General features: G+C 44.4%; 1 protein-coding gene across 3 annotated transcripts in view; it reads left to right on the top strand.

Moving 5' to 3' along the window:
• Positions 1-21030, top strand: part of DHX9 (DExH-box helicase 9) — a 334908-nt gene that overhangs the window by 279532 nt on the left and 34346 nt on the right. For all 3 annotated transcript variants that reach the window (XM_030205460.1, XM_030205459.1, XM_030205462.1), the window contains 3 exons: positions 1117-1346; positions 1613-1728; positions 19872-20072. In XM_030205460.1, coding sequence (XP_030061320.1) covers positions 1117-1346; positions 1613-1728; positions 19872-20072 — 547 coding nt within the window. The remainder of the gene's footprint in view (positions 1-1116; positions 1347-1612; positions 1729-19871; positions 20073-21030) is intronic.

The following is a 21030-nucleotide window of genomic DNA, read 5'->3' as shown; positions in this document are numbered from 1 at the left end:
AATAGGAGTAACATGGTAAGATCTACTTTTCCGTTAGGTCATTTCATGCAGTATTGTGCGATTATCAGGCAGATTAAAGAGTTTCAAAATCTTTAAATGGGAAAATATATTCTTTAAAATATTTTATGAATTACAGAACTGAATAAATCAACTACATTATTCAACGTTCATGTCTTGAATTGTATGTAGGAATGATTTCAAGATGTGTTAGAGTTAGAATGATTGAACATAAATCCAGTTTGAGTCAGATGAAAAGCAATGAACCTTTGGTAGAACGCTGTTTGGAGTTTTCTCATACTTAGTTTGCAGTGTTTTGTGACTGATATGGAAAGAGGAGGTGACCACTGGAAAAGATTACCGCAGAGAGAGTACCGTTGGATCAACATGCTCAATATTTTAAAACCTCATGAACTGAATGATCCATATAGAGTGGAGTGTATTCCTTTGATACTGTTTGATCCTGTTTGTCTTTTGTTTCTTCATTTAGAAATTGATGAGTATGATGGAGGTCTGGCACATGTTTTTATAAATGAATTATTCTTAAAAATTAGTGCTATATATTTTTCCTGCGCTTCGAGGCAGTAGGTAAAAGGTAGGTCTTTCTTTTTTTGAGGAAACGGCCATGCAGCAAGTGAAGCACTTGCCACATGGCCATTGTGGGGGGGGGGGAGAGACGACCCCTTACCGCCACCCATTGAGGTGTCAGTAAGGGCTCCCACACTAACCCAATGGGTACACACCAGCGCTACAAAAATAAATATACTTTTGTAGTGCCAGATATGATAGCGTGCTGGGGGTGGGAACTATTGCCATTCTGCTGAAGTAGCCCAGCAGTACTTACTTTTTAGCGAGCGTTAGACCTGCATTGGGCTTACTGCCACTTTGTAAAAGGGGCCCTAAGTTCCTAATTCTAGGCCTGATTTTAACTGGGGAAGAAACACAAAAATGGAGGAACCTGCCCACCGTTTCCTTTCTCTAAAATTGTTGGCCAGCTCACTGTCTTGTGAGGATATATTGAATAGATGATTATTTTCAAGTTCTGCACTATTAACATATCTCAGAGAATAAGAGAGATATCCCTTATGTTTGTCAATTCTTTACCTCTTTCATTTGCAGAATGTCTGATGACACAGATGTTTAACAACACTGGACCAGACAACAATCTTGATGTGGTGATTTCCCTGCTTTCATTTGGGTTCTATCCCAATGTCTGCTTTCACAAAGAAAAGAGGAAAATTCTTACCACAGAGGGACGCAATGCACTCATCCACAAATCTTCTGTCAACTGCCCATTCAGCAGTCAAGACATGAAGTACCCATCACCATTCTTTGTCTTCGGGGAAAAGGTGAGGTGGACCTATAACTCTATCCTCTCCAATAGATAACGACAAGACACTAGATATTTGCAGAATATTAAAACAATGATTTTGCTTCAGTTCCAATGTCATGATTGCACAGGTTTTACTGCCAGAATAGACAATGCTAACTCTGTATGAACACCACAGTAATGTGTTTTTTTGTGAGCTGCCTAGCATTTTATATTTGTGGTGTATTATGTACACTTACATGCCCAATAACTAAATACTTTTAAATAAACTTTTTCTGCTTTTAGATTCGAACAAGGGCAATCTCTGCCAAAGGGATGACTATGGTGAGCCCACTACAGCTGCTTCTCTTTGCCTCCAAAAAAGTCACATCCGATGGTGAAATGGTTATGCTGGATGACTGGTAAGAAGTTGCAACTTTCCTTGTCTGATGTAGAGCTTTCCAAGTATATGCCTTTTCTGAAGAATGCCAGCTGCCATTCCTCAATTTGAAAAAACAGCTGAATTGCATCAGAAATGGTTATCTGTTGTAATTTGGAATTTTCATCCTTGGCTAGTCTGTCTATAATATATCTTCTGAAATGGTCATACAGTGCAGAAGGAGCTAGGTTGGTCCCCTAAGGCTAGTTTTAGTGAGCTGTAGTCTTGAGATGATGGAATTCAAGTTATGTTTCCTGTTGTCTTCATTATCAGTACATTATAATTTACAGCCTTCCCCCCCCCCCCCCCCCCCCCCACCGTGAAATTCAGAATAAATTCCTATCTCATTAGCTTTATGGTGTTGATTTGCCTGTTAGTACTGTGAAGAAATGAATAAATCTGAGTAAAGTTGGTATCCATCTAAATACGGAATAAACTTCCTGAACCTATACGTCTAGCTCCATCTCTACCTTTTTCAAATCTATGCTGAAAACCCACCTTTTCACTGCTGCTTTTAGTTCCTAACCAATACCCAATTGCCCTCCCCTTGTCCCTTCCTTCCTTCTCACCCATTACTTCCCTCACCCGTAACTGTCTTGTCTGTCTGTATTATTTATATTGTAAGCTCTTTTGAGCAGGGACTGTCTCTTTATGTCAGGTGTTCAGCGCTGCATGCGTCTGGTAGCACTATACAAATGCTAATAATAATAATAATCACAGAGGGGTTGTAAGTTTGAATTTTGAGAGAAGAGGTACCAAACTGATCAGTAGATAAAAGTTGAAGCCTTGAGGGTTCATGCCACAGCTTAGTTTATAAGAAAGAAGTTAAAAACCTGATAACATCCTTTAACCTTGAGCTCTGGTTATTAAATGTTAGGGCCTTGAGTTTTAAGTGTCATTTGGTTCATGATTTAATTACGGAAGAACTGTTTGAGTGGAGGAGTAGCCTAGTGGTTAGTGCAGGGGACTTTGATCCTGGGGAATTGGGTTCAATTCCCACTGCAGCTCCTTGTGACTGTGGGTACAAAATAAGTAACTGTATATATGTAAACCGCTTTAAATGTAGTTGCAAAATACCACAGAAAGGCAGTATATCAAGTCCCATTTCCCTTTCCCTTTAATGTACTCGCAGTGCCAGAGACTTGGCTTAGTGGATGCCTGCCCTGAGAATTATTCCTATTTGTTTAAGCACAGATAAATGCAAAAGTAGGAGTTTAGCTTTTTTATTTAAAACTAGGGCTGCATTTCTAGAGCCTTCCAACTAAAATTGAAAGATTGATCTCGTCGTAAGCAACCTTAGCGGCAGAGATGCGTGTTAAATACTGTTCAGTTGATCTGAAGGAGTTTGCCTATATGGGGGGTATTGCACCGAACCGTATGAATGGTACTGGCAGTGTGGCCTTACCAGACTCACAAACATTAGCAGAGATGTCAGGTATATCTTTTAACAAATGTTGAGACTCTAGTAGAATCTGGCACCAAACCCCTGGCAGAAATTCAAGCCTGGCTCCAAAAGATAAAATCAGACCTGAAAGCAGTACGAGCTGAGATATCTACCCTGGGGGCAGATTTACAAGGTGAGATTAGTGACCTTGGTCATAGGGTGGAAGAAGCTGGATCACGGCTTGATGAACATTCTGATAACTTGTAGAGCCTCGATAAACTGCTCCAAAACACTAAGGTTACACATCAGCATATTTAAGGTACACTGAAAGATCTTGAAAATAGGAGCCGCAGGTGCAGTTTACACTTCCGGAGCATCCCTGAAACTCCAGCTTATGCAGACTGTGAATTAATAGTCTGAAAATTTGTCAGCGCCTTGCTTTCAGAGAACCAGCTCACCATGGACCCAGCCTCAATACACATTGAAAGAGCGCATAGGTCACTAGGCACACCAAGGAACAATAAGCCCAAGGATATCGTAGCCTGCTTTGGCAATTACAAACTTAAGGGAAAGGTATTATATAAAAACAGAGTGACTGAGCTCTTTTCCTAGGATTCTTACTTGATTGAGATATATCAGGACTTAGATGCAGCAACTCTAAAATAAAGATCGGATTTTATACTTCTTACACAACAGCTGTGAGCCCAGATATAAAAGAGCAAGGCAAAGGGATGCTGTCATTTATATTTTATTAAGGATGACAAATTGCACCATGTTCACACCCTTTTTGAAGCACAAGGAATATTTCCAGATGTGGATCCTACAGCGCCACTCCTTTGGTCATTGGAGGAAAACCCAAATGGCAGCGAGTTGCAACTAGAAAAAGATGCTTGAAACGCCAGCAGTCAGATGCAAATTTGCTGGACACAATGGCGACTTGAGACTTGGATATTTTGGTCTCTGTTTCCTTATTGACCTGTTCCGGTGGAACAGTGTCTGCTATGAGAGACATTGTTGCTTTCTAGACGTTTTTTCTTGAGGCCTAGTCAGCTATGTTAATACCTCCAGATTATATAGAAGGTCGTGTTTGAAAATAAACTATTTTATATTTGATGTAAGTTTGGGGTTGACAGTGGAGGGACACTTCCTCAGTCTAGCACCTCACTGTGGAACAGTGGCGTAGCCCAGGGGCGTATCTGGACTCCGGCGGTAGGGGGGGGCCAGAGCCAGAGGGAGGGGGCACATATTAGCCCCCCCCCCCCCCCCCCCCCCCGCCGCCGCCGAGCCCCCACCGCCACCAATGACTCTCTCTACCCCCTCCCGCAGCCAACCCTCCCCCGCTGCCGTTCTTACTTTTGCTGGCGGGGAACCCAACCCCCCGCCAGCCGAGGTCTGCTTCCACCTGCCGCTGCCGTAAAAACTTCTTCTTCAGCCGGCGGGGGACCCCAAACCCCCGCCAGCCGCCCCGCGGTGTTTAAAATTCATCTTCGGCCTCCGTGGCCGTGCTGCTGTGATAGGCGCTGTTGAAATCCACTTCGGAGTCTGACGTCGCAGCACGTACAACGTACAACGACGTCAGACTCCGAAGTGGATTTCAACAGCGCCTATCACAGCAGCACGGCCACGGAGGCCGAAGATGAATTTTAAACACCGCGGGGCGGCTGGCGGGGGTTTGGGGTCCCCCGCCAGCAAAAGTAAGAACGGCAGCGGGGGAGGGTTGATGGCGGTAGGGGGGTCCAGGGCAAAATCTGCGGGGGCCCAGGCCCCTGAGGCCCCACGCAGATACGCCCCTGGCGTAGCCAAGGGTGGGCCCGGGTGGGCCCAGGCCCACCCAGTAGCAGCACACCTATGAAGTGTCTGGCAGGGATCCCCAAGCCCCACCAGCTGAAAATTCCCAACAACTGTCCTTCCTGCATACCAGCCTTCCCTCTAATGTATTCCCGCCTATGCAGAAACAGGAAGTTGCATCAGAGGGAAGGCTGTGGGGCCAACATAAGCAGTGTGTATTAGTTGCTGCTCGCTGCCAGTGAAAATCTGCTATTTAAAAGGTATGGGGGGCGGTGGATGTTTAAGAGACCATATGGCATGCAGGCGAGAGAGGGAGAGACTAAATCACTTGTGGGACAGGGCGGAGTTCTGCCCACCCGTCTTGGGCCCAGGCCCACCCAAAATTGGGTGCCCCTGCTCTGGAAGAGGGGGTTTGACCAGAAATGGTAAAGAAAGGGTGAAGAGGATGGGCATTTGGAGATCCTAAGGGGCAGCATATATTATATAGAGCTATATTTGCACATTCTGAAGCATAGCAATATGATATATAAAGGGAAAGTGGGGCACGCTTGTTTTTTGGGGGATTTCTCCACTGGACACTTTAACTTTTTAACCCTTAATGTCAGAGGTTTAAATTCGCCAGTAAGCACCAACTCATGTTTAAGGGACTAGTGTGCTTGAGGGCTGATGTGTGTTTTATTCAGGAGAGACATGTTCTGCCCTCTTATGAACTGCTATGTAAACACGAGAAATACCCCACCTTATATATTGCTTCAAATCGCCTGCAGAAAAAATCCAAGGGAGCTTTAATTGCACTATCCTCATCCATGGAAGGTCAAAAAAGGTAATGTGGGATAGGGGTGAGAGATAATTGGTAATTTCTCTGGGTCTGATGTATTGACCCTAGTTAAGGTCCATGCCCACACAGGCAGATGATCGGAAAGCCCTGTACTGTTCCAAACAACACTCTAAAAATAGCGCTGGAACAGCGTAGGACTATACCCACCCCTATGGTCCGAGCTAATAGCAAGCAAATATAGGCATGCTATTAGCTCTGATCATTGGGGGAAAGTGTGGGAGGATTGTGCTTAACATGCGCTCAGCGTAATCCTCCCACACTAGTTTGACAGGTCCGGGGACCGCCAGACCTCTGCCATCCTACCCCAAGGGCCCCCAACCAAGACAGCGACATGGGGCAGGAGGTCTGGGGGCAACACAAGGGCCCAGGAGGCTGGAGATCCGGTGGAGCTGCAGCCCTCCCCCCCCCCCCCCCCCCCCAAAGAAAAAAAAAAGACCTGGGGGGAGGGCGTTTTCGATTTGGACATCCTTGCAAAATGTCCCCATCCAGGGGCGGGGAAACCTGTTTTTTCGAAACAAGATGGACGTCCATCTTTCATTTCGATAATGCGGTCAGGGACGCCCAAATCCTGAAATTTTGTCATCCTTAGAGATGGTCGTCCCTAGACTTGGTCATTTCTGATTTTCAGTGATAATCGAAACCAAGGACGTCCATCTCAGAAACTACCAAATGCAAGCCATTTGGTCGTGGGAGGAGCCAGAATTTCTAGTGCACTGGTCCCCCTGACATGCCAGGACACCAACCGGGCACCCTAGGGGGCACTGCAGTGGACTTCATAAATTGCTCCCTTGTGTGCTGAGCCCCCAAAACCCACTGCCCAGAACTGTACACCACTACAATAGCTCTTACGGGTGAAGGAGGCACATAGATGTGGGTACAGTGGGTTTTGGAGGGCTTGCTGTTTTTTTCACAAATGTAACAGGTGGTGGGGGAGATGGGCCTGGGTCCGCCTGCCTGAAGTGCACTGCACCCACTAAAACTGCTCCAGGTACTTGCATACTTCTGTGATGGACCTGAGTATGACATCTGAGGCTGGCATAGAGGCTGCAATCAATATTTTTAAAGATGTTTTTTGAGGGGGTTAGTGACCACTGGGTGAGTTAAGGGGAGGTCATCCCCGATTTCTCTCCGGTGGTCATCTGGTCATTTCGGGCACCTTTTTGTGCCTTGGTCTTAAGAAAAACACAACCAGGTAAAGTTGTCCAAGTGTTCGTCAGGGACATCCTTGTTTCTTTCGATTATGGGTCGAGGACGTCCTAGTGTTAGGCACGCCAAAGTCCCGCCTCCGATACACCCCCTTGAACTTTGTCCGTCCCTGCGACGGAAAGCAGTTGGGGACGTCCAAAATCGGCTTTTGATTATACCGATTTGGACGACCCTGTGAGGACGCCCATCTTCTGATTTATGTCGAAAGATGGTCATCTTTCTCTTTCAAAAATGAGCCCACTGGTGTCCCAAGTGGGCTGCCACCCCAACCCTCATCTTCACTGATGGTCTAGTGGAGCCCCCCCCCCCCCCTCCTGAGATGTGCTGGGCAGGGCAAGGTGCCAACATTTTGAAGGTGGCACTGATGAGGAGGGAGTGTGCTACTCCCTCCTCTGTCGGAAAGCACGGGGGGGGGGGGGGGGGGGCTCCGCTAGATCACCAGGGAAGATGGGGGTTGGGGTTGGCAGACCACTTGGGCCGCCAGGGCTCCTTGTGGCGCTGTCCCCGTGGGGAGGGGGCACTAGCCACTGAGGCCTTGATCGCTTTGGGAGGGTTTGAGGGGCCTGCTAGCATGCAGATGCATGCTACTAACACCTGTGTAACAACGTTACACAGCTGTGAGCTGGCATAGGGTTTGCTTCGGGAGCAGCACCCATTATTTAGCCCACTGCCCGCTGAGCATTGGGGAGGAATAGGTAATGCCTTGTTTAGCATGCATTTGCATGCTTATTACGTTCAGGGCTGGCCAGCACGTTGTTACGCAGGTGTGAGTAGGGCATTATTGACATCCAGTGCCTGTGTTTGCTTCTGATCATCTGGACACCAGTGAGGAACAGGGGCCATTTTTAGAGGGGCTTAGTTCTCCTTTGTTTCAACATGTGAAGGACGCTTATTGCTGGGTGGAGATTTTAATCTGACCTTACAACCTAGTCTAGGTAATGCTTCCCCGGTGTAAGCAGTTCTTTTTTTTTTTTTTTTTTTTTTAAATTTGCTGAGACTTTATTGAACAAGTACAGGTTACAAATCCTTAGCGATAACATACAGTATAAAGAAACAAGCTGCAAAGCTGTATACAAACGATAACACAACCAGTCTCCATATTTTATAATCAAGATTTTAAACAGAATTATAACCCCCTTGGTTCCCTACCCCCCAACCCACCCCTCAGCAACCCTCCCCCCCCCCCCCCCGCACTGGAGTGAGATACCAACGGTAAAAGACCTTGATTGCATTTTCCTTCAAGGTCACCGTCAAAGACAACTTTAAGAGTGCTGTTTCATAATCAACCAATCATCATCTGGTAATGTAAAGGCCAATTCTTTTTCCCAATTCCATCTATATAAAGTGTAGGGTTTAAGACGCTTAGCTAGGAAGCCATACAAACAAGTAATCAGCCCCCAAGTACTCCTTGAATCCTCACAAAGATCCTCTAAATAAGAATTCTCCCGAACTATACGTGATCGATAAACAGGAATTTGCAAAAAATGTTTCAGCTGAGTATATGCATTATAATCACTAGGTTCTAAGCCGATAATCCTTCATAAGAATCTCAAAAGAAATATACACTCCCTCCTCATACAACTTCCCCCACGTATCCAGTCCCTCCAGCGCCCACCTATGAAACGAGGTCACCGTGACTCCTGGCAAAAACAATGGATTATCCGCGATCGGGGTATGTTTAGACAAAGGCGTGGTCTTAGCTGAAAATAATAAATCCCAGTAATGAAAAGTGGCCCTCACTGTGGGCGGACACTGTTCAACCTTTCCTCTGTACTTCGCAGGAAGCCACATTAAATGCCCCAACCTGCGGGCACCTATCAGATGTTGCTCAATACATATCCACAATTTGTGATCCGCCCCATGAAACCACTCAATTGCAAAACGAGACTGGGCTGCACAATAATACCAACATAGATTAGGTACCCCTAGCCCTCCCTCTGGTTTCCTTTTATATAAAAAGGAATGAGGCAGACACGGGCGTCTCTGGTTCCATACGAACCAGATTAAACAATCTTGAAAATTAGTCAAAAAAGATCTCGATAAACGCAGGGGAAGCACTTGAAATAAATACAATAAACGAGGTAAAACATTCATTTTAATCGATGCAATCCTCCCAAACCACGAAAGACCTATAGTGTTCCAACAATCTAGGTCTTTATAAATCGCCCTCTGAAGCACTGGGTAATTCTCCGAAAATAAATCCCCTAGCCTCCAGTGTATTTGGACTCCCAAATATCGACTATCCCTAGTAGACTACTTCAAATTAAAGGAAGTTTGAAGCGTCTCCAAAAGTCTGGGAGGTATCTGGACTGCCAGGCCTACAGATTTGGTAGCATTCAATTTATAACCAGAAACACCCGAATAAGCCTCAATCTCTTTCAGTAAATTAGGCAAGGAAACCAATGGATGAGTCAAAGACAGAAGAACGTCACAGCAAACAACGCTATTTTAAATACCTTATCCCCCACTGAAACTCCCGAAATATTCAAATTGGCCCAAATAGCCCGCCGCCAGAGGCTCCATAGCCATTGCAAAAAGAAGGGGAGATAGAAGGCACCCCTGATGAGTTCCTCAAGACAGTGTAAAAAGCTCCAAGTTCCCTCCATTTACTCTCACAAGCTTTTGGAGAAGTATAAAAAGCCTGGATCCAAGACCTATAAAATGGACCCACCCCAAATTTAGCCAAGACCTTATCCAAATATCCCCAATATACCCTATCAAAGGCTTTTTCTGAATCCAAGCCAAGCAAACAAAGCGGCTGGTCCGTGATCTGAAAGATGTAAAGCAAATCAAGTGTTCTTCTAATATTATCCATAGCCTGCCTCTTTGCCACGAAGCCCACCTGATCTGGATGGATCAAACTAGGAAGCATACTAGCCAAGCAGTTAGCCAGCACCTTCGCCAAAATCTTAACATCCATGTTTAAAATAGATATAGGTCTATAGGATGCAGAATCTGACTTAACCATATCTGGTTTTGGGATAACAGCTAACCAAGCCTCCATCATAGAACGAGGCAAGGGCTCCTCCTTCCTTACCAAATTAATTACCAGTGCCAGATAAGGAGCCAAATCCTTAGCAAAAGCCCTGTAAAACTCATTTGTAAATCCATCCATGCCAGTTGCCTTCCCTGCCGGGAAATCCTTAATAACTTGCAAGACCTCCCCCACCGTCTCTGGAGCCTCCAACACCTCCTTCTGGGATTCCGATAACTCAGGCAGAACATGAGAATCTAGATGACAATATCCTCAGATTTCACGGTAGGGTCTTCAGTATACAGAGTCCTATAAATGAGAAAAATGCTCCCGTATTCGAGAAGACATCGTTAAAAAGGTCCCATCATCATCCCTCACCTTCAAAATGTGCCTATCAGCCCTCAACTGACGTATCTTCGCTACAGATAGTCGCCCAGGCTTATTAGTAGACTCATAATGTATCTGTTTCAAACGGGCATTAACAAATTGCAAAGAATCATCATATAAAGTTGCCAGTTCCAACCTCACAGCCTGAAGCTTCCAGAAATCAGACACCAACCCAAAGGCCTTAAACCAATCTTCTAGAGTAACCAAACACTGCATACAATTAGCCAAGCGCACACGTTGCGACTTGGTTCGCTGACTCGCCTGCTGGATAAAATATTCCCTAGAAACTGCCTTAAAGGCATCCCATACCGTCCCCAGAGACGGTCCAGACTCCATATTAATATCAAAATAATCATTTAAAACAGTGACAAAATTCTTAACTATCTCTGGGTCATATCTCTGACCTCTTCACACAAAGATGGTATAATAGCCCACAACGGAGCATGATCAGAGATGATAGTATGGCCTATAAAAGAATTGCAACCAACATCAGACAAAGTTTTGTCCAGAAAGATATAATCCAGTCGAGAATGCAAGAAATGGGCATGATAATAAAAAGTGTAATCTTTAACATTAGGATGCCCAAATCTTCACACATCGTAGAGACCCAATGTCTCCAGAAATCCTGCAAAGGCTTGAGAAATCCTATAATCTGTCGGAGCAGGAGGAGCTGAGCGATCTAAATTTGGCTGCATAGTAGCATTGAAATCCCCTGCCACAATCAGTTTCCCACTGGCAAATTCTTTTAAAACCTTGAGGAGACGCAGAAATAAATTATTCTGACGTTCATTTGGCGCATAAACACATGCCAAAGTATATTCCTCCTGCTCCAAGAGAACATGTAAAAGAAGATACCTACCCTCTGGATCTCTTTTCAAATGAAGAAAGCTGCACTTGCACATCTCTATGAAACATAATAGCTACTCCTCGTTTCTTAGCCCCATGCACATCTGGTGCATGATAAATGGTTGGATATTGGGGAAAAAACAATAGTCCCTCTTGTTGTTTAAGGAAATGAGTCTCTTGTAAAAAGACCACATGCGGAAGCACCAGGCGCAACTCCTGCACTAAATAATGTCTTTTAAATGGGGAATTCAAACCCTTAACATTATATGTAAAAACTTCTAAATTCTACCATTCAATCTTACACACACAGCACTCCATGGTCCAGTGTTTGATGGTGAAGGATACTGAAACTCCACCCTCCCACCTACCCCCCCCCCCCCCCCCCCCCCCCCCCCACTATCCCACAGTCAGTCACATCAACCACCATCCCAGCGGTCTCAAACCAAATAGGTAACCCCTGAGATGGGAAATAGAGGGCATGACCCCCCAGGCCCGACACAACCAAAATCCCCCTCACATCCAACCCCCACTCAAACATCCCAAACCGCACAAACACTTAATATCCCTTCATCCCCATTGTAAATCAAAGAAAACAGTAACAATAAACACATTTGCTAAGCAGTATATAGAGCCAGTCCACATTAACCAAATATTTTCAAATCATCACATCTACAGTCACAGATTTCCTCCAGCATCGAACTGATCATTCACGGCGGATTCGCCTCCCCCGATGTACTCGCACCTGTTTCTTCTTATGAGCTGACTCGACCCGCTTCCAGCGCTGCAACTTCTCCCGCAGGCACCGTCACAGTCGGAGGTTGCGTGGAAGGAGCCAAACCCTCCGCGTGCAAAATCTTCCATGCCTCCCCCAGCTGGCGAACTCGATGAAACTTGCCCGCCACTGTAAAAGACAAGGCAAAGGGAAATGTCCATCTGTAGTTAACACATGCCGCCGATAATAAATCCAAAGCAGGCTTCATCTGTCTCCGCTGCTGTAAAGTATATGCGAAAGATCCTGATAAACGGACACCGTGGCCTCGTTGAATTTCAATTGAGTATGCTGGCGTGCTTTAGTCAAAATTAATTCTTTGTCGATATAGCGTAAGAAGCGCACCACAATATCTCTAGGCTCTGAATCTCTAGGCCTCCCCAACGCTCTATGCACTCTTTGAAACTGCAGGGCTTCCATCTCCGCCTCTGTACTCAAGAGTTGGGTGCTTAATAGCTTAACAGCAGTCAGAACATCTTCCGTTTCACCTCCATCCGGGACTCCCCAAAAACACAAATTCTTGTGTCGGCCTCTGTTTTCCAAATCATCAAATTTATATAGCAAATCTTCCTGGTGATCAAACAGTTTAGTAATCTTAGCTTGCGAAGCACCGATCGCATCAGCATGCTCGTCCATTTTCACTTCCAGCTCTGCCACCTGACCTCCCAGATCTCGCATGTCCACACTCAGCTGATCTATACGTTCCACAATGTCCACTCTCGACACCTTAATTTCCTCCTTTATTTCAGCAAAATGACTTACCATTTTCTTTGAGCAGTCTACTGAGTCCGCCCCAGAAAGAGCAGAATCTGAGTCAGATTCAAGCGGCGGATTCAGGACCATGTGGCGACATGCCTGCTTGGCCGGAATCTTTTTTGGCATCTTCTCCACCACTTTCCCAGCGCCCAAAATGGCTCTACTCATAACTGCCACCTTCGTGTTTCACACTAAGCTGTTTACAGATGATTCAGCGCTGAAAAGACGCCGATGAGAAGGGATTTGCTAAAGAGCGGGTTAGAGGAAAAGAATCAGGCTGCCATCAAGCCGAATGACGTCACTTCCTCCCTAAAAATCGTAAGCAGTTCATTTTAACTGTGCTAGTAATTTTATTAAGAATAAGGGTGGGAAGCAATATAGAACATTATGTGGTAAGCATCTTCACTGTTGGAAAATAGTGTTCCATTACGTAGCTTCCCATCGTTCCAGAGCCTGTGGGATGGTTGTGTCCATCGGCCAGCAGGTGGAAGATGAAGGGCTTGGGGGCTGGGCTGAGACATATCTCTCTTGGCATCTAGTCCAGCTCCTCAGCATGTGGATGGACACACTTTTCAGCCACTGATTCTGAGTGATTTGGTCCTGGTCCAGTTGGTCAACTGGTCCCTAGTTGAGCTTTGTGAGTGACTCAAGTCTGCAGACTCCTATCTGGAAGTCTTCAGATCCCTGTCTCTGGTGCCCTGCAAATTTACTTCTTCCCTTCCTTCAGCTCTCCCCTGTTTCCTGTGGAGCTCTCCTTTCCAGCACAACAACCTTAAAAAAAATAAATGAGAGAGTAAGAGGAAGTGACATCAGCTCAAGCAATGCAGCTCAGGGTTGAGGTTCTGTTTAAGCTGCTTGATATACATGCTCCCCCCCCCCCCCCCCCCCCCCCCCCGATTGCTATCCCCAGAGAGACTTTTTTGGTGCATTGAATCTCCTGCAGGATGGCATCTCATAAAAAGTCGGAAGCCGGTAAATCCTTGCCTTCATACGGAGACAAAAGCTCTAATAAAGCTAGAGAGGTGGAATTGCATGGCTCCATCATGGCGCTGGCGGTAGACTCCAAGGTGGAGGACGACTCAGGTACCGATTTGGATACTTCTTGCAGTGCACTTCGAGCGCGAGATATCAAGAAGTGGATGCAGAGCTCAAAGCAGACTTTCAGCTGGTGCACCAGGATTTGAAATCTACTCTTGGCAGGGATTAAACAGCCAGGAGCTATGTTGGCAGGACAGGAGGAGGTAGAGGGAAGACTCGCTCATTGTGAGGAATGTACTGAGGAGATGCAATCTTTTCTACAATTTCCAAAGCACGGAAACAAGCCACTCTGGGTCCGAGTTGAAGACTTGGAGAGTGCAGGTAATCTCCATCTTAGAGGTGTCCCAGAGGAAGCGGCTTTTGTGAAGTGCACAGAGGTGGTTCAAGGTATTATACAAATCCAAGAAAATAGGAGGAGCCTCCACGGAGAATCAAAGCAAAACAGCAAAAGTAGAGACTGACAAATGTGCAAACCAATAGGGAGATATCAAGTAGCAGTTTATTCAGAATATTCATATCAAAGACATGTTTCGGCACCAAAGCGCCTGCCTCAGGGGTCACAAACAACTTTCTCTGAGAAGAAGCTGATTGGCTTGAATAAATCCTTTATGTATACACGTGGCTATAAAAACAAGTTAATCCACTGTAAAGGGATAAAAAAAATTTAAGATAGAGAGAACAAAGAAACAGCCAACCGATCAGCAAGTGGATTAACTTGTTTTTATAACCACGTGTATACATAAAGGATTTATTCAAGCCAATCAGCTTCTTCTCAGAGAAAGTTGTTTGTGACCCCTGAGGCAGGCGCTTTGGTGCCGAAACACGTCCTTGATATGAATATTCTGAATAAACTGCTTCTTGATATTATCTCCCTATTGGTTTGCACATTTGTCAGCCTCCACTTTTGCTGTTTTCCTCAAGGTATTATACACCATACCTTGCAATTAGAGGATCCCATGTCGGCAGTGCTCCTGGAAATTAAGGTGGATCGGGCACATAGGGCACTCAGGAATAAATAGAATAATAAGCTCCTGGACATTGTAATTTGCATACATGATTTCCAGCTTTAAAAAAATTTTAAGACTGGCAAGGCAGCAGCACAATGGAAGGCGATTACAGTTGAGATCTTCCAAGATATTTCCACGATCACATTGAGGCGAAGAAAAGAACTTTCGGGTGTGATAGCCTTTCTATGCGAGACTAATATCAAGTATAAATGTGGTGCTTTCCATGTGTCCTCTAGATTACTGTCAACAGTGTTACAAAAGATGCTATCCCCAGGAGATGCCTGGCGTACCCTAAAGCAGCTGCACATGGCTACTCTCACAGAGAACACTGTAGCAGATAAGCAGAAACCAGCATCGCAGCCTCCAAATGACAAATAGTACAGAGGGGCAAGTTGAGAGCTCGCCAGGACTCTCTCCTACCTGGTCAATGGACAGAGAAATTAGACTGCCTTTTATCTGAGCTGCTTTGATTCCTGTGTTGCAGGGGTCTTGGTAGTGTTGAGGGCCCTGGTCTTTTCTAGGGGCACCAGCGAGCTGGAGTATTTATTTCCTGTTTTGCAATAATTGTTTTCATGAGCTATGGAAATATTTGGTATTACATGTGGGATAGATGAATGGGTTAGGTTTGACTGTTGGATTTGTAGAAATGAGTAGGGAAGGGGGTTGAATTTGCTTAATGCCTCCAGGGGAGACTCCGCTATACATGATTTGGTTATGAAGGATGTGACGCTCTGCCAGGAGGCTTATGAGGCTTTGAGCAGACAGGGCACTGCCTCCGTTAATTATGCCCATATTCGTGGAATATGAAGATAGATGGAGGGTGGGAAGGGGGTGGGTGGTTTTGGAGGGGCGGGTGGGATAGAGGGGGGGGAGAAGGGGGGAACCAGGGGATTTGTTTTTCGTTGTGGGTTGTGCATATATTCTGATGAGTTATGACTGGGCATGGAACAATTGACCGCCATCCAGAGAGGTAGAGTGGTGCAGTTTTGTAGAAGGTGGTCAGGCAGCCAGTTTTTGGACATTAAAACAGATCTCCCAGTAGACAGGACTTCATAATGACTTTTTTCTTCTAATTCTCTTATTGTGTTCTGCCTCTTGGATTTTGATAGTTATGCCTGTTTGATTCTCTGCACTTCAGAACTCTAGAGGCAATGTGTCAGATGTGACAAACTACAGACCAGTGACTTGCATCCCACTGCTCATTAAGGTGATGGAGGGATGTGCTACTGAAAAGTTCTTTTTGAATAAGTTTTGAATATTGCATAGATCTCAATCAGGTTTTCGCCAAGGCTTCTTGTTGACATCTGGTCAGAAGCTACTGAGTGAAGGTCAAAGTTCTATAGTTCAGTTTGATCTGTCTAGTGCTTTTGACCTAGTTGATCATGGTGTCTTGCTTTTGCTCTTGGACTCATTAGGGACTCAGAGTTTTGTTTTATCTTGGTTTCAGGGCTTTTTAACGAGATCATGTAAGGTGAAGATGCAAGGTGAGCTCTCTGACTCTTGGGATGCATTGTGTGGGGTACCTCAAGGATCCCCTTTCACCTTCAATGTTTAACATTCTAATACAACCTTTAGTGGTTCACCTAGACCTTCTACAGTTAGTTTTATATTTATGCTAATTCGTTAGGAAATTCACTCCACAAAGCCAGTGTATTAAGCTGTTTGCAGGCAGTTGATACTTGGATACGTACATTTAGGTTGAAATTGAACAAAGATAAGACTATTTTTCTTTGGATAGGTCTCATAGGCGTCCGGTATAAGAGGCTTGGGGAGGCTATGCCTCCCTAGCCCCACAGCAGGATGGATATTTGCGTTAAATCTAATTGCAGAATTTAGGTGCTAGGAAGTGGGATCGGTATGCTATGTACTCAAATTTGCTCAAGCCATATGCAAATTAGTCCGTTTTTGGGAGGTTCTCATTTGCATATTTATGGGTAAAAATTGTTGGAAATGTTTACAGTCGTAATATTAGGGCATGGCTCTGATCAAAAATGTGAAGTTTGATCCAAAAACGAAGGGTTTAGCTAGTGTTTTTGACTAAAAATTCCCATTAGTTTCTGTATGTTAATCTGCATTCAAATAGAGCTCTCTGATTGGATGAGCAGCTCCTGTTAGAAAATCTGCCCGGGAACAGAGAGGAAAGGAGAGAATCAATGGGTGGGTGAGTGTGGATGGCTGGAGGAGGGGCAGGGGAGAGGAGAAAATCAATGGGTGGATATGGATGGCTGGAGGGGGGAGGGCAGGGGAGCGAGGACAAGAAATTTGGGTGGCGGAGCAGGTGGGGGGAAGAGGGGTTGGTGGTTCAGAGGTGAAAATAGGGGAGGGCAGACTTATATGGTCTGTGCCAGAGCCGGTGATGGGAGGCGGGAAAAACTGCTGGGCAGACTTATACGGTCTGTGCCCTGAGAAAGACAGGTACAAATCAAGGTAAGGTATACACATGAGTTTATCTTGGGCAGACTGGATGGACCATGCAGGTCTTTTTCTGCCGACATCTACTATGTTACTATGTAAGAAATGAAGAAGAAAGGCAGAAAGTAAAGAAATAAATGGAAAGGAAGCCCTGGAAATGGAGTTAAGAGGATAGATAGCAGCAGAATCGGATACTGGGCCAGCATGATCAGAAAAACAAAGTCACCAGACAACAAAGGTAGAAAAGATCATTTTATTTTTATTATAGTGTTTGGAATATGTCCACTTTGAGAATCAGGTGCTCAACATTAAATGTTTATATTTATTTACTTATGTATGGCATTTTATCCCACATTAAACATGGATTAGGATGTTTTGTGGCTCTACATGAGAATTGTGATATTATGATCCTTGTTTCATATTGTTGACGGTCTGCATTTTCCGTATGGGTGGTATATTGGTGTATTAGGTTCTACCCAGTGTAATATTTATGGTACAGTAAGGTTCTGAGTGTGTTTTTGCACAAAGTTGTGCATAGTGTTTTGCAGTTGAGCGATTGTGGTTAGTATATGCTTTGAGCAACCACTTTATTCTTTGACGTATGATACATATCTAAATGTAATAAAAGGTATTAATTGTGACTTTTATTTTTATTTATTTTTTCTGTGTGTTATCAGACAATTATGGATTTAAGCTCCACACCTGGTCCCACCCCCTAACCCCGCCCCCTTTAGCCTCCCCAAACAGTTGGGCCACTGACCGCCTATGATAGGTCTCTTAACTTTTTTGAAAGACAATCCTACTATTAAAACAGATAACTCTGATTTAATTCTTGATTAACAGTTTCTAGAGTTTTACGAGTAGAATTAGATAGCTTTCTCTAACTACTAAGGTAAATAAGGTGGTTAGTAAATCCTATGTACTCAAAAAGCTTCGGGTTATTTGTAAATATTTTGAGTTGTCGGTTTTTCGTTTAGTAGTGCAGTCCTATTATCTTTACTGGATTATTGCAACTCCATTTATATTGGTTGTTCAGAATCTTTAATTATGAAGTTGCCATACTGGGACAAACCAAAGGTCCATCAAGGCCAGCATCCTGTTTCCAGCAGTAGCCAATCCAGGTTATAAGTACCTGGCAATCCCAGAACAGTACAATACATTTTATGCTGCTTATCCTAGAAATAAGCACTGAATTTTCCCCAAGTCCATTTTAATAATGGCTTTATAGCAGTGGTTCCCAAACCTGTCCTTGAGGCACCCCAGCCAGTCAGGTTTTCAGGATACTCAATGATCATTTATGAGACAGATTTCATGCACTGCCTCCATAGGCAAGATTTCCCTTCACTAAATATCCGTGTTGACTTTGTCTCATTAATGCTTTTGAATATTCTGTGTAATTTTGTTCTTTATAATAGTACTAGTAAAAAAAGACCCGTTTCTGATGCAAATGAAACGGGGGCTAGCAAGGTTTTCTTCAGAGTGTGCATGTGGGAGTGTGTGTCCCTGCCCTCTGCCCTCTCTCCCTCCCCCTCCCCCCTTGGAGTCCAGTCCTTCAGTGTTACGTTTCCTGCTGTTCTGTGTTTGTGTTACAGAGAGAGTGAGGGCATCTCTCTCCCCTCCCCCCTCTGAGTCCTTTACTGTTACAGAGAGAGGGATTTCGTGCTGTGCTGTTTTCCTTCACTCATGGGGAAACCGGATATCTCTGGCGCTTCACACTTCCAGCTGGAGGCTTCATAGAACGTTGGTCTTGCCTTTTATATATATAGATCTACCATTTTGCCATGTTACAGCTACACTGGCTGCCAGTGGAGGCCAGGTTACAATTTAAGATCTTGGTGCTGACTTTTAAGGCATTCCATGGGGATTATCCAGGTTATCTGATCAATCATTTTGTATTTTTTTTAATAGGAATCATGACAGAGTTACTAGAAATGTATTTTTGTTAGATTTTCCTTCTGTTTGCAAATTAAAGGCTTTGTGCCCTCACCAATCTTCATTAACATATTAGGCAACTTCTAGTAGGAACTCTTCCTCTCTTTTAGAGGCACATAGAACGTTATTCTGAGTTTAAGAAACTGTTAAACTTTTCTATTTAAAAAATCTAATTCATAAATGTATCTAGATTGAGACTATTTTGTGTGATTATATGAAGTATGCTCTTTTTCATCACGTTATCTGCTTATAACTTGTTGGTTGTAGCAGGTTATAAGACCTTAATATAACGTCTAGAAGGTAGCTTAAATGCAGGGGATGGAACCCATGAGTCGTGACAATGTTTCATAATGCATCCAAACCATTTCAGCCATTGTACACCTTCCTTCTGGAGCCATGCCTCTGCCTAAAGTTCTTTGTTTATTTCTGAGCCCTTTATTCAAAATAAATTAGTTTCTCTTTTGGGCCTTCCTATGAACTACAATCTATCCTGAGATCAATGGACTACATGGAAGGGAGGAGGTGTCTTTTGCTCTGAAAGTCTATTATTCTCAATGTTTTCATATTTTCAGTAGGTAATTTAAGTCCCTGCTATATTCATATACAGTATGTATTTATGTACTTTGGTTGTTTTTCATGCCCATATTTGTTTTTTGTTAATCTTTTTTATTTTTATTTCAGTAATTTATTTTATTTCATTTTTTGGTAGCTGTCTTCTTTTCCTGATGTCCATTGCTCTAAGGATGGACCCTGTTTATTTTGGTAAACATAGTATTTTTCCTCTTGCAGGATCAAACTTCTGATTCCTCATTATGCAGCAGCTTATATCACCAGTCTGCGTGCAGCAATGGAAGCTTTAGTAGTTGAAGTTACTAAAGAACCTGAAATTCTCTCTCAGTTGGATCCTCTGAATGAACAAATGTTGAATATGATCCGCCAGATCTCCAAGGCTTCAACAGCTGGTATTAACCTCATGACTGGTAATACTAGGTGAGTTTTGATCCATCTTCTACTACTGAACCAAATTAACTTGTAAGCAAATCTCTATTGGAAGTCTGAATAAGGTAGGTGAAAAAGGCTTGGAGAAATGGGTATGTGTATGTGTGCATATTGGCTCTTGGGATGGGAGATCAAGGGGAGGCACCTAGGATAGTGAGAAGAGGGAAAGAAAGAGGACCATGGTGGGTATTTGAGGAGGTGTACAGCCAGAGAGGGACATCTTATTCTGAAACTCATCTCAAGATCTCACAGCCCTCTCTTTTCCTTTCCTTTCTTCTCATCCATTCACCCTGATGTTCTCTGCCTCAGTTCTTCCCCCACTACCAATCCCAAATCTCAACTCCATCCTTTATCCCCTATTTCATTAACTTTCATCCTGCTAGACCTGTCTACACCAGTGGGTTCCGACTCCCTATTAGTACCGGCAGATGGAGGTAGAGATATTGAACTGTTCCAGTGACGTCACCAATATAAGGGCTAGTGCAGTCTGGAACTCTCCAGTATTTGGACTTGTGCAGTAGGTTCCATACGGGCCTCATTCCCTGGGGCAAAATCCCACAGCCTGCATCCTCTACAGTTGAGTTCCATGGCCTGTGTCACTTCCAGGATTTGAGTCACGGTCGTTACCCTGGATGGAATTTTCCCTTCCCAGAGCACATGGGCTCTTACTTGGCATGGTATGCCAGTTGGCGTGCACTGACTGGTCACCACGCATGTAGTGCGTGAGCTCTTACCGCTAGATCAACGGGTGGTGTTAAGGGTTCAGGCCGTAAGTGGGCACATGCTGGTTTCAGTTTTACCGCAGGCCCTTTTCCCGGCCCATTGAAAAAACCCCTTTGCCCAGATGTGGTAAAAACTGGCCTGGTGCGCCAAAAACATGCGCCCACACTACTGCACGCCACTTTTTGCCATGGCTTAATAAAAGGACCCCTATATGCCTTGAAAGGAC

Source organism: Microcaecilia unicolor, chromosome 6 (genome assembly GCF_901765095.1).
Source record: "Microcaecilia unicolor chromosome 6, aMicUni1.1, whole genome shotgun sequence".
Lineage (NCBI taxonomy): Eukaryota > Metazoa > Chordata > Amphibia > Gymnophiona > Siphonopidae > Microcaecilia > Microcaecilia unicolor.
Note: the sequence above shows the minus strand (reverse complement) of the source record. Positions and strands in the feature narration are given on the sequence as shown.